This window comes from Tachypleus tridentatus, chromosome 2 (assembly GCF_004210375.1).
Source record: "Tachypleus tridentatus isolate NWPU-2018 chromosome 2, ASM421037v1, whole genome shotgun sequence".
NCBI classification, from domain to species: Eukaryota; Metazoa; Arthropoda; class Merostomata; order Xiphosura; family Limulidae; genus Tachypleus; species Tachypleus tridentatus.
In genome coordinates, this window is record NC_134826.1 from 101,308,175 (window position 1) to 101,322,601 (window position 14,427).

Below are 14,427 nucleotides of genomic sequence, written 5' to 3' on the forward strand. Positions count from 1 at the left end.
TACTAATTAATGGGTTTTGTTTGGATATTATATTATCATTCACCGTGTGAAATATAGCTTGTGAATTTCAAGCACTAACATTCCATGAAAATGAAAGATTCTTGGAGGAAAAAGAAATATGCTAATCTAGATCATAGAGTAAGCTCAATTTACAAGTTAGAATGAATTACAACTTTTACATATAAAATGTCCTATCGTCTTTTTTAGACATCTTCTCCTATACATTGAAAAATAATATTTATAAATCTATTTAAATTTCTAGAAATAATTTGGGTTGTTTCAAATATTATGACTTAAAATGTATAACAGCATTATATTTTGTTTTTATTTTATATTTTGAAACACGCACGATCTGAATATAGAATAACATAATAGTTAATGAGGCAGCTGGTGAACCACAATCGCGTATTTTATGTTTGGTGTGAATAGATTTCAAACAGGTTAAAATAATAGGTACACTGACAAGTTCATAACGCTTTTCTAAATCAAAAATACCTGTTGTTCTCTCATATAAGTTGGTACTGAACGCTGTCGTGGTTTTTTTCTTTCTTGTGAAGGGAAACAAATCTCACTAACATCTAGACAAACTCTTTGAACTTGCTTTTGAGAAGTGTAAACTCTTCTTTTTGTTTCTTAATGTCAATCTCACAACAGTTACAGTGTAATGTTTTAAAAATAAGTATAAACCTAGAATTATAATCTGATGGTTTTTATTATTTTATTTATACGTATCAAATGTCATAATGTTAAAAATTGTAGTGACCTTTCTTATATCTTAAATATATTCGCATGATTGTTATCAGTTCAGTTGTTTCTCTTATGTTTACTAGAAATGAAAATCAATATTTGGCTGCCAATATTCCAGTATGCAATAATTTATTGGTTCCACAAAAATCCTCAAGATGATACAATTATATCTAAATCATTTTATTTCAGATTTACTTAATTATTTTACTCTTCTTATAAATATATAATGTATAATATATTTGTATAACTTACTAGTTTTAAAAACTCCCGCTTACGCGTATACAGACTATGTTTATAGTAAAATAATTAGATAAACTGTAAATATTGTTACAGAAACTTTACTAATGTAAAGAAATTTTGTTTTCAGATAGCTTTCAAATTCTCTACAAAAAACTCCACTTGTCCAGATGAGAGTATTTGTCGTACACTGTGTATATCTGTAAAATACTTTTCTTTGGAAGCTGCAACATATGTTTTCCCAAGATCAAACAGTAAGCTGATTAGTGAAGTAATCAGTGTAATGCCAAGCTATTCAGAAAGTGGTGCCATGTTCTGGGGAGAAGAATTTCATATTACTCTATTCTTTCCAATACATATTTATAATGATAATGCTAAGGTAAGTTTTGCTGTTTTCTTTTTATTTAATTGATCGACAATGTATGTTTTGCATTAAATATTTGAAATTAGGATTTACATATTAGGTGTAATTTTCAATAACTTTCATATTCTTAAAAAATTATGATCTTGAACCTATAATTCTGCTGATAAATACAGTATTTGGTCATTACTAATTAATAGATATGAACTAAGTTTTAATACTCATATCATATGTCTTGAGATAAACAGTATTATTGTCTGAGAACCAAAATGGCCTTTTACCGTTAACATCTTATCACCAGATGAAATTTTTATTATCTTAACTTTGAAATTATTAAAATAAGCTGCTGCGCTATCCCTGATTGGTCGATAAGTGATGAATGATATTATTAGTAGTAAACAAATGTGATAATTAAAAGATAATGATCACCTATTGTTCTTTGCGAGATGTGATGATCAGAAGACAATTTTGGTTCTACATATGAATGACTTTGAAATTCGGTAAGTAACGAAGAAAATTTCCTTGTCAGTATATATTCAACAGTTAGAGACAATTCAGCTACACTGTAGCATTTTAGAAAATCATCAAATATGGTTGTACCTAATAGAGACATAAATTGTAATGCCAACTGGATATGACGTAATAAGGCGCAGAGTGTTACATTTTTGGTTTAAAGGGTTGTTTCTTCAGCTCAGAGTGGGGGAAAGGTATCCAATAGGTTGCGCTTAGTAGAGGTTACGATTATGAGATAAGCAGGACATGATGCCAAAGATATTAGTGATTATAAACAATTTCTATTAATTTAATAAATTATTTATTAGTTTATGTAAGTCAGACTTTAACAATTTCGTCAAAATTAAGAGTTAGCTTATTTTTGGTCATCTTAATAACACACTCGAATAATTCAGATCTTAATGAGTTTTAAAATACAGAAATTCACTTATTTTGTAGTTCTGCAGAGCGAAATACAAATATACAATACAAGTTTATATTTTTACTTATCATTTTATTTATAAGGAATCTCACCGAGACTTAAAGCAGTTTAGTAACTAAATATTTTGTTTTCAAACATTAAGTACTTTTGTCTTATGGAAATTGTACACTAAATAGCAGGTTCGGCATGACCAGGTGGGTTAAGACGTTCCAGTCGTAATCTGAGGGTCGCATAAACGTATAGCTAAATTCAAGAATTAAAAAGTATGTTTCATTGACTTTTATTTTTAAAAGTGCAAAATTCCATCACAGTATTTAAATAAACTTTATTTCATCATTACTCTGTATGAAAATGTTACATTAAACGAATGAGGTGGAGGGATTAAAAATCTGAAAATAGTTAAATTGGATAGGTTTAATATGTTAATATGTCTGGCTGTAAATTGAAAGATTTGAGGTTCGTAACATAAAGCTGTTAAACACTTACTCATTTGCAGCTGTTTATATAATGTTAATAATGATCAGTCCAGTTATTCGGGTGCTGCTAAGGGCCTCCCTTTCTTGTGGTTAGTAATTCAAAGTTACAGTTATGTACAGACAACATTACTCTAGGCTGGCACTAATTGACAAAAAAGGACAAGCTATCAAGTATAACAAGACGTTTTACAGAGAGGAAGTTTTAGGGGAACAATGGGAATTGTGGTTTGCTTCTTGTATACGTAGGAGAGAAAATCATGAAAAGCAAACTTAGTAGACCTTATAAAAATATTTAAAATCTAAAAATAAGCAGTGAATCATTACGTATAAAACGTAATACCGTCACAATTATTTTTATTGTGAAGACTTGCAAGTCCCTGTGTGTCATCCGTTTTAAAACCGTAATGTTTTCCCTAATAACTCAAAAGAATCGATTTAGTAGATGTATCAATTTCTTGTGATTGAAAATTGAACACTTTTGAAACATGTGAAAAGGGAAACAAGGGCTTGAGCCCGCTCATATATTTTTCCATACACGCCAACACGAGAAATTTACTTGAAATAAACGTTGTTTTCTCCTTATCAGTAAAAGTGTTAATATCCATACCAACCATTTTGAGATACACTAGGAATCTCTGAACTGGCTGTTTAGGATACACACGAAGACAAAATGTTATTCAAACTTAGAACCTAACACTCAGCAATAGCATCGTTAGAAAAATAAAGCATGAGAAAATTTGAGATTCATATTATGACACATAAACATATGTATAATGTTCTAAAAATATTTATATTTACAATCGTCTCGTTTTGTAACAAATTACCCCACCCACCACCATCAACTGTGATTCAGACTCAAATCTGAGAACTCACACCGCTAAAAGCCGGTTTCCATACTCGTAATAAGCACAGCACAGATATTCGATTGTGCAGCTTTGAGTTTAAGAACAAACTTTGTAAAATATTTATCTATCTATTTAAGTATTTTAATGTTATTTTTATACATGCACACACTAAAAAGTGTTAACAAATCTTTTTCTTTTTAGTGTTCGAGATGGAATGGTAAAATGTGGGAAGATAATTCTTGTAAAATTCTAGAAATAAGATCAGATTCTTTTGTTTGTATGACGTTTTCTTCCGGATTCTACGGGTGAGTGTTTTTTTAAATAGTTTATAAAATATTACTTTTAGTAATTCTGGTATATACCTGAGTTCTATAAAGCTCTTTTGTTATCTTTTACTATATGTATAAAATCGATTTTATTTTTTTTTTTGTCAATCAGTATAGGCTTCGTGTTGTTTTCAAAGCTATTTTACCTCTTTGTAATATTGACGTTTATCCTTTTGCTACCCATGATTACTCTTTGTATTTTTCCATCATATATTTGAGCATTTCACATCACATAAATATAATAGGGTATCTAAAACATTTTATTCATATTTTTATGATTTATTTTAGTTACCACAAATTAAATTTTTTAAAATGTGCGAGTAATTTTACGTCCTTAACATTATAGTAACATTTATTTTGGGTGCAAAGAAAGTGAGTTTTTACCTTGTATTAAAATATAACTATTTAGTTTGGACGTTAAGTTTTTTCGGATTAATTTTATAGGACAATTGGAGATAGGATACAGTACATTTGGAATTGCACTAGCTCAGTTGTTTCGACATGTTCTCCTGTCAATCCCAATATGTTATCTTTCTTTACACCCTTGTTTTCAGAACTTTTTCATGGTTTAGTACTTTGAGAGATTCACATTTTTAATTGCTTAGTGAAATCTTATTTAGTATGGATACAAGAAAATGTCTTCAGCGAATTATTGATACTTATATTTCATGCTTCTATTTTGTCATTCCTACTTAGAAAGTGAATCTTTTATAATACCGTGTTACAGTCTTGCAGTAAATCATCACTTTATATATTCTTAACACAGCCACATTAATGTCAAACATGTATTTCTTTTATATGTATTGCGTTTACTGTAAATACTTAAGTTGATTTCTTTGACTTCTAATACTTAGTGAAACAAATATGAGGCCAACTACGTTAGTTGATACCAATATCAAAGTGTGAAGGATGGTTAAGGGTTAATAGTGAGACATAAATAAAATATTAAATATATTTCATAAAAATATGTCAATAATACATAATGTTAATCAAAGCCTAGAACAGTGTCATTTGTACTTCAGTGTTCATATTTTACACCTCAAGTGTATATTATAGATAAGTAAACTGGCCACCATTAATACAGTTTGTCTATCGACACAATCAGGCCAGATTCTCCCTACTCTGAACATACGTTCTGACTCTCCCTTAGTTTAAGCTTCTTAAATATTGCACCTTCCTACACTTTGAAATAGCATTTTTTTTTTCATTTTATGTCAGTTTCTCTGTACTTGAAGGTATGGTTTACAAAACTATATGTTTTTTTTCATTCCGTACTTTTAATCACTCGACTTTCTGCTCATCACTTCAACTAAATTTATCAAAACTACTTCGTTGGGAAGATTATAAACTCATTCTTTGGCATAAATAAACTAAATTCACTGAACTGTTTTAAAAGAAGAAGCTTCCTAACACTACAGTCGTACTTAGAAACGAAGAAATAAACTTTAGTACCTCACTGTTAGAGGAACCCTAAACCAGAATAGTAACTAAATGACTATATTTCAATATGACACAAAACCAGATAACCATACTTCTACAGAAAGACATTTTACAACAAACCAGATAAATATAAACAAATACATAATTGGAATAAAGTATAGACAACGACTAAACGTGTTACGTATTGCGATTTCAAATAACGGGAATTATTAATTTTAATTTAGAAGTCAAATGAATGCCGATATGTATAAAGTTTATGATATTTATCAACAATATTGATTGTTTGTTTTGAATTTCGTGTAAAGCTACACAAAGGCTATCTGCGCTAGTCGTCCTAATTTTATAGTGTAAGATTAGAGGAAAGGCAAATAGTCATCACCACCCACCGCCAACTCTTGGACTATTCTTTTACCAACGAATAGTGAGATTGACCGTCACATATAACGCTCCAACGGCTGAAAGGGCGATAATATTTGGCGTGACGGGAATTCGAACCTGCGACCCTCAGATTACAAATCGAACGTCCTAACTGGCTGGCTATGCCGGGCCGAACTAGATTGATAAATACCATTTTCTGTCTTAGCACAAAATGACAACTTTGAACTCAATCGGTATATTCAATAATCATCATTTAATGAAAATGAACTTGATATATATTTCCAACACTTTCAGAAGGAATGCGCAAACTATGGAATGGACCACTGAAAAATGGTCATAATTATTACAAACTATGGAATGGCCCACTGAAAAATGGTCATAATTATTACAAAGTATTTTAACTGGTAAAGCACAAGAACCTTATACTTCTCTTTCTCTAGAACATTGCACCAATTATGATAAGGTTAAAGCAGCTATTCTAAAAGCATATGAGTTAGTGTCAGAGGCTTATCGCCAAAATTTTCGAGGTTATTACAAGCAAGGTAGTAAAACTTACATGGAATTCGCCCACGGAGAAAAATGTTTATTTTGATCGATGATGTAATTTTATACATATTTGTAACACCTTCGACAAACTAAAACAATTATGTTTAATTCAGGAATTTAAATGTAAAACAAGTGACGATCTCAAAACTTACTTGGATGAAAAGAAAGTTGAAACACTACAGGAAGCAGCTGCTATATTCGATCTCAATAAAAGCTTGGATCTATTCAATCCACTAAAGTTGAAGATTCTTCCAAAAAATATCAGTTCTTCTAGTTCAAAACCTTCTGACAACCAGGATAAAGCCTCATCAAAACAATAAAAACCTGTCTGCCATGTTTGTGAAAAAAAACTGGTCATGTTATATCCGACTGTGGGTGTCAGTAAAATAAAAATGAAAAAAAGGTAACACCAAGTGTGTTTGTGTCCACATATGGAAAGAGTTTCGCCAGATCACCCGTTGTTGTTGATTTGGTCACTGATAAAAAGGCTGATGCAGGCAAGAAGAAATGGTACTTGTCGGTTTCGTGTCTTTAACAAATGACACTACCAATCCCATACATATTTATGTGATATTGGGATAACTCAGTCATTGTGGGTAGAAGATATCTTGCCTTGGATTCAAGTTCTGCCACTGGTGAGTCTATTATTGCCCAGTGAAGCTTTGTTAATGTTCCTCTTCATAACAGTTATTTAGCATCAGACCTATTTCGGGACAAGTTATGGTTATAGTAAAACCTACTCTGCCAGTTAAGGGTGTATCGTTGTTGTTGGTAAACGATCTGGCTGGAGGGAAATTGTTACCGAATCAAAATTGGATGAACTTATTGTTGAGAAGAATCTAGATGTGTTTCCTGCGTGTGCTGTGACTCGTGCTATTGCTAAGAAATTAAACCAAAAATACTTGATAGACACGTGTTCAGAAGACGAGATTATAAACTTCTTTTAAATATTTTTTGGATCTGACGGGGATCTTGTGAATAATTGTCCTACTGACAATTCCTTGGTAAGAAACAGTGATAAACGTGAGAAATCTGGTTCAAATGGTGAAGTTCTGTTTGTGAAGTGTGGACAGATCGCCGAGCAAGAAAAGGATCTGCAGATGTCTTCACTGTTTATATATATATACACACTCCCAAAAGATTAAGTGGAGAAAATACCAAATGTTTATTTTTGTAGATTTTGAATAATACAAACCATTCAACATCAGAGAATTAATTTCGAGCGTTAATATTTCTACGAGGATATTAGATATCTTCCTTGGTGAAACGTTAACTTGTAAACCACGTGAGGCCAACCAAGAATAGAGCTAGCTAGATTTCCCTCGAGTATCAACATAGAATTAATTATTTTATCGTGAAGCGTCGATAAAATATTCAGTTCCAGAATAGATAGAAGACTTGGTATTGTTTGTAAAACTTTTGTATATAAATAATTATTTGTAATAACTGCTATTATAAATTGTATTGTTGTTTGTACATTAAAATACATTTGTACTAAGAAAGAAAATTGTGTGTGTCAATCTAGTTGGCAAATATCATAAATTTCATACATGTCGTCATTCAGTTAACTTCTAAATTCAAATTTAAATTTCCAACTAGTTGAAATCGTAATATGCAACATAATAAATCGGAGACTTATCCGAGATAAATTACAATGCTTAAAATAATAAAGGTAAATACCATATAAAGCTACCTAATAAAAAAAAAAACTCTCCTCGAGAATATAAAGAACTCCTGCTTCATAATAACTATACAAATACGTGTGTGTGTGTTTTCTTATAGCAAATCTACCTCGGGCTACTTGCTATTTCCACCAAGGGGAATCAAATCTCCTGATTTTGACGTTGTCAATCCGAAGAGTTACTGCTGTCCTAGTGGAATTCCTGTACGAATTAACAAATATAATATCACTGTAATCAGAAAGAAAGAAAAATACACTAGACAGCTCCCAACTAACTTACATTTGATGATAAAAAAAGTGTAAAGGAAGATAATATTAAACGAACATATTAAGCCGCATTGAAAAAGTTCCAAATAAATAATAGTATGTCACAGCATCATCATCTAATTTATTGTCTGTGTACATTTCTCAAACAAGAACATCCTCTCCATTGCATATTTAAAGGCAATAATTCAACCTTTTGAACGAAGAATCCAATATACTGGAGGGACTAATGGATCAACTAAGGCGGAATTCAGAAGTATAATAGAAATAAAAGGCTCTGTAACACGCAAGCTTATCTGCTGTGGACCACTATGTCAAATAAGAACAGTGTTAACATAATGGAATATGAACCTTTTTCGATAAACATAAAAATAAAATAAGCTTCTTTTTACAACTAAACAATACACAGAGTCAAACTAATCCAGAAACCTCTCAAATAATTTGTTCATCCAATTCTCATCACTAAAAATGTATCAAATGTACCTATGCACTTTATTTCATTTAGTAGTTTTAGCTGCATAAAAAGAATAAATAAAGTATTTTGTAAAGTCTCTCATGTAACTACCCTTCGCAATCTGAACGGAATATAAGCTCTCATCTCTACTGTTCTGCAGTATTACCAATTACTGTTTTAAACTGATGAAATGTTATGAACCAGACGGGTGAGGAACTTGTGGCTAGTAAATTATCCAATTGAGAAATATGGTAATTATATCCTTTAATCAATTGCTAAACTGTATGATGTTTGAAATAATAAAAGTTCAGATTGCTTTTAAAATCTTAAATACTGTGGTTTTGGTACAAGTAAAATTCAACTGAAGCTTTCCTCAGAAGCTATTCTGGATTCCACGATACGCTTCTATTGCTGAAACGAATATTTTTACTTATTTTACATCGTCAATTGTTCCATTAAAGACAGAAAGATACTATGACCCAAATTTGTTTATGCCATCACCCAATTAAACGATACACTTGCTTGAATTGCATTGAAACATAATTAAATAATTCCTCATACTCTGGAGTATTTGCCTTTTTTCTGAAGATTTAGTGTTTTGACAAAATCTGTTGATAAAATCTTCAATCCTGGTTTAGGCCAAAAATGCTGAAATTGGTTTCAAGCCAACGCATTTTATTTCATGCCTTTATTCTTCTTGTTCAATTACAGTTCACAAAACCGACAAAATGGAGGAATTTAAGGGAAGCAAAGAAATCAAATACACAATGAATGTTTTAACGGTATTAAAGATATTTTTATGAAAAAAAGGCAAAAGGTAAAAAGAAGGTGACTGATAAGTTGAAAAACTAAGACAGACAACCAGATATTTAAAAACATTGATACATGCTAGATCATTTGTCATTGGTGACTTTGATCGATTTGAAGATAATATTCTATTATTAGATAGTATTGACTTTGTACCATCTATAACATATCTGGACTTTTTGAATTATCTTGTTTTCACACTCAGTTCATACATATCCAGCATTTAATGAGAAACGAGTGTAGTTAAACAAGTTTTTTTCTGTAATTGTAAACGGTGCACTTATTCAGACATAAATAATAAAATAGTACATTATCACAGAACAAAAAAATACTATAACCAATCGAGTTCATTTTGTTGTTCAGAGTCTCATTTCATCGAAAAGTTGTTCTCCCCTTATCAATAAAAGTTTTAACACCCATACCAGCCGTTCTGAGATACATTTTTATTTTAAGTGGGTTTCTCGTCATCAAAAATGTATGTTATCTGTTAATATCTTAAAATAAAGTTATACATCTTCGTAATAAAACCAATCATCTGATTATGTAATTGTTATTGTGCCCTCTTTTAAATGATTCTAAAACTTATCTGGATCCTTCTTCTTTTCCATAAACATCTGATGACTTACCTTAAATCTGACTGTCTTTATCATACTGTATTTTTGAGATAGAAGGTTCCTATTCGTAACCTTATTCTCAAGTTGCACTTTGAATGGGACTTTTTCTTCGCTTGATGTTGTTACGAACTCATTGTTATCCTGTACTCTTTACTGTGCTAAATTTACTGATACCACAGAAAACATTGGTGAATATTTTATTCAAAATGTGTTCTTCGGCTACACATCGTTTAACAGTCTTAGAGTATTACAGTTAATCGGTTTGGAAATTGTTTCTATATACTAATCATTTCTTATTCTTATTGTCGTTGCACTTTCAAACATTTCAGATTTTAACTATGTAATCATTTCTTATTCTTATTGTCGTTGCACTTTCAAACATTTCAGATTTTAACTATGTAATCATTTCTTATTCTTATTGTCGTTGCACTTTCAAACATTTCAGATTTTAACTATGTAAAAAATTCAGTTCTTAATCGAGCTACATCAACATATCAGTGTACGAATTTCAAATTAAATCCTCGAGTTGGTCAGCGGCAATTTTAGGGACTTACATCGCTAAAACTCGGCGTTCGATTCCTCGTGAAGAAGATATCGTAGATAGCCCATTGTATATTTTTGTCATAAAACCAATAAACAAATCCTTAAATTAATGTTATTCCAATAGTGTAATTTAATTATTTATTTTAATGATATATTTTTGAGTTTGTAGCAAAGTTCTTAGGTGAGTAAATTGTCAAAGAATTGTATCCTTCTATTCTGCCTCATTATACGTTGTGTTTTAAAACAAACGTTGAAACTAATGTTAACTCAGCTTTTGTTGTAATTAAAGGAATCGAGACAAAAATAAAGATACTGATGAGATTTCACTATATTTTTATGTAACATAAAACATTTCATCTTTTGTCATCAGTAACTAGAAAAAATAGCTTATTTTCCTTTTGGATATGTTAGGTTTTAGTTCATAATACTGTATTTTTCATGTCTATGTATTTTCTTAAGTTGAGATATATTTGTCAATCTAAATTAACTTTACATTGTATAGCTAATTATTTATTGATTTACCCTTTATCTTCTATATGTTTGGCGCGTTTTCTTCCTACTTAGAATATTCACTTCTCAGGAAAGCAATGGTAGCACAGAGTTTACAAAAGTGAATAACAACACATTCGCCCTCTATAATGGTATGTATTTTTTTCTTTCACGTAAATTTAAATAATGTATTTCTCTCTTATGTATTAATCAAGTAACAATCATTCTCACGTTTTAGTCAGTTTAATTAAGCAAACGGTATATTCTATTTTTTTGTAGAGAACTTATGTTTATAAATTCTTGTCTAGTTGATTAAATTGGTTAGCGAGGTTGACATTTTTTCTTATTCTTCAAGACAATTGACTACTATACTTGTGACTCATGTGACTTAACTGACTAAACAGTTCTTTTAATTGTGTTAATGTGTTACCTTTTTAAAAACTTTCTAAAGGTGAATAATTAAAAATGTATCTCGAGAAAGCTGATACGGGTATTAAAACTTTTATTAAAATAAAGTAAAAAACAACGTTTCGACCTTCTTGGGTCATCTTCAGGTTAACAAAGAAAGTTTGAAAATGATCGTAACTGGGCACGTGTCTCACGCACGAAAATGTAAACGGGTACGGAACTGTAGGAGGTGTTGAGTTAGATGTTAGGTTATTAATTAGTTAGTATAGGTATAAAAGTGTTTCTTTATATCGGTTTAATTTTTGTTTCAATTTTGTTTAAGTAAGGCTTCTTTGATATTGCGTTTGTTTATGTTTGTTTCCCTAATTAATATCTGGCTGTTTTCTATGGTTATGTTATATTTATTTGAGTTGCAGTGTTCAAAAACATGTGAAGGTGTTTTTTTTTATGTTCCTTCAATCTGGATTTCATTTATCTACTTATTTCTCCAATACAGAAATCGTGGCAAATGTTGCATTGTATTTTATAAATAATGTTGGTGTTGTGTTTGTCAGCGTAGTTTTTACATAGTGTGAACTTTAGTTTTGTAACTGGTTTTTAGAATAAATTTGGTGTTTATTATAAATGTTGTGTTTTGTTACAATTTTTTTCCAAATGTTGGTTATTTTTTTCGCTGATATTAAGGATATATGGTATGCAGCAGTGTAAAGTTCTGTAGTTTGTTGTACCTTGAAATTTATTATTTATTATTATTGTTTATTTGTTGTTGACCATGTTGTTGATTTAGGTGTGTGTGTATAATTTTTTCAACGGTTTTTGGAGGAAGTTTGTTGATGTCGATGAAGTGTGGTTTTATTTTGTTGATTTCATCAATAAGTTTATCGGTAGAGAATAGTTTTGTGGCTGTGTTCATTTGCTTTCTTAATATGTTGAGTTTTTGTTTTGTTTCATGTGTTGAGTCTCAGTTCCCGATATCAGCGAAAAAAATAACTAACAATTGCAAAAACGTTAAACGGAACACAACATTCTAGTAAACACCAAATTTATTCAAATCTAAGGACAAAACTAAAGTCCATACTATCTAAAAACTACACTGACAAACACAACACTGACATTATTTATAAAATACAATGCAACAACCGTCACGAATTTTATATTAAAGAAATAAGCAGAAAAACGAAAACTAGGTTGAAGGAACACAAAAACACCTTCACACGCTTTTGAACACTGCAAATCAAATAAACACAAAATAACCATAGAAAACAACAACATACTGAGTTGGACAACAAACATAATCAAACGCAAAATCAAATAAGTCTTACTTATACAGCAACTAAAACCAAAATTAAACCAGTATAAAGAAATACCTTTATATCTACCATGCTCACCCTTTCAGCCGTGAGGGCGTTATAACGTTACAGTCAATCCCACTATTCGTTGGTAAAAGAGTAGCCCAATAATTGGCGGTGAGTGGTGATGAATAACTGCTTTCCCTCTTGTCTTACATTGCTAAATAAGGGACGGCTATCACAGATAGCCCTCGTGTAGCTTTGCGCGAAATTAAAAACAAACAAACAAACAATTATGCCTATACTAATTAATAACTTATCATATACTGCAACGCCACTTAAAATCATGTTTTCACTCTTGACCCTAAAACATGCCCAGACAACGGTCAGTTGGAAACATCCTTTGTTAACCTGAAGGTGACCTAACAAGATCGAAACTTTGTTCTCCACTTTATTTTAATAAAAGTTTTAATACCTACACCAGCAGTCTTTAGATACATTTTAATTCAAGTGGGTTTCTCGTCATCACGAGTGAATAATTATATTGATGTAGACTGTGTAATAATGGTTTAGATCTATTAGCTCTACAAAAATATAAATAATATAAATGTAATGAAGATTAACAGCCTTATAAGTACAAAAATAAGTAAGAAAATAACACCAATTTACATATATGTAGAGATTTCTCCTCTAGTTTCGACATTCCAAGTAGAATATTGTCAAATGTTTGAATCCCCGTCGCACCAAAACATTCTCGCCTTTTCAGCCGTTGGGGGGGGTTATAATGTTACGGTCAATCCCACTATTCGTTGGTAAAAGAGTAGCCCAAGAGTTGGCAGTGGTGTTGATGACTAACTACCTTCCCTCTAGTCTTACATTGCTAAATTAGGGAAGGCTAACGCAGATAGCCCTCATGTATCTTTGCGCGAAATTCCAAAGACAATCAAATAATTTTTGTCAAAGGCATACTGTGTAAAAACAGTGACATCTAACGAGTAGTTTTTTACCTTCCGATTTCTTCATACTTGTTCCGTTGAAGAATGTTTTTCATAATTAATTAAATTGTAGCCTATGTCATCGTTCATGAATTTGTTTACATTCTTATATGTCTCCACAGCTTCTCTAATATTTCTTTGGTGAAAATAATTTGATTTTTCGACGACTTTCATTTCTTTGAATTTGATTTTCGGATCTTGTTTGTTTGCATGAGCGTGTACGGTCGATTGTTTCCATTTCTAAACGGTAAGAATGATTTTTTAGCGTTTGTTGGGTTTCTTTATTCTTACACTCAAATATCATTTAGGTGACCTATGTACACTGTTGCATAAGCACTGGATGGAACATATTCCTTTTTTTTTTTGGAAGCGTTTAATTGTGTTTTTTTACTTATTTAGTTTATCTGAGAATTTTCCGATTGGCTTGAAAAATTAGTTTAATGTTATTGCTATTACATAATATACCTATTTTATTGGAGGTTTTTTGATAATAAAGTAAACATATAGGTATGTTTAAATTAGCTTTTTCTACAACATTTTCTTGGCTTTGTTTATAAAACTCATTTGATTCTGTAGACTAAACTGTTGATTAT

General features: G+C 30.9%; 1 protein-coding gene across 1 annotated transcript in view; it reads left to right on the top strand.

The window, feature by feature from the left end:
• Window positions 1-14,427, top strand: part of LOC143244700 (uncharacterized) — a 170,376-nt gene that overhangs the window by 143,164 nt on the left and 12,785 nt on the right. The window contains exons 30-32 of the mRNA XM_076489818.1: window positions 1,115-1,363; window positions 3,802-3,905; window positions 11,218-11,294. Coding sequence (XP_076345933.1) covers window positions 1,115-1,363; window positions 3,802-3,905; window positions 11,218-11,294 — 430 coding nt within the window. The remainder of the gene's footprint in view (window positions 1-1,114; window positions 1,364-3,801; window positions 3,906-11,217; window positions 11,295-14,427) is intronic.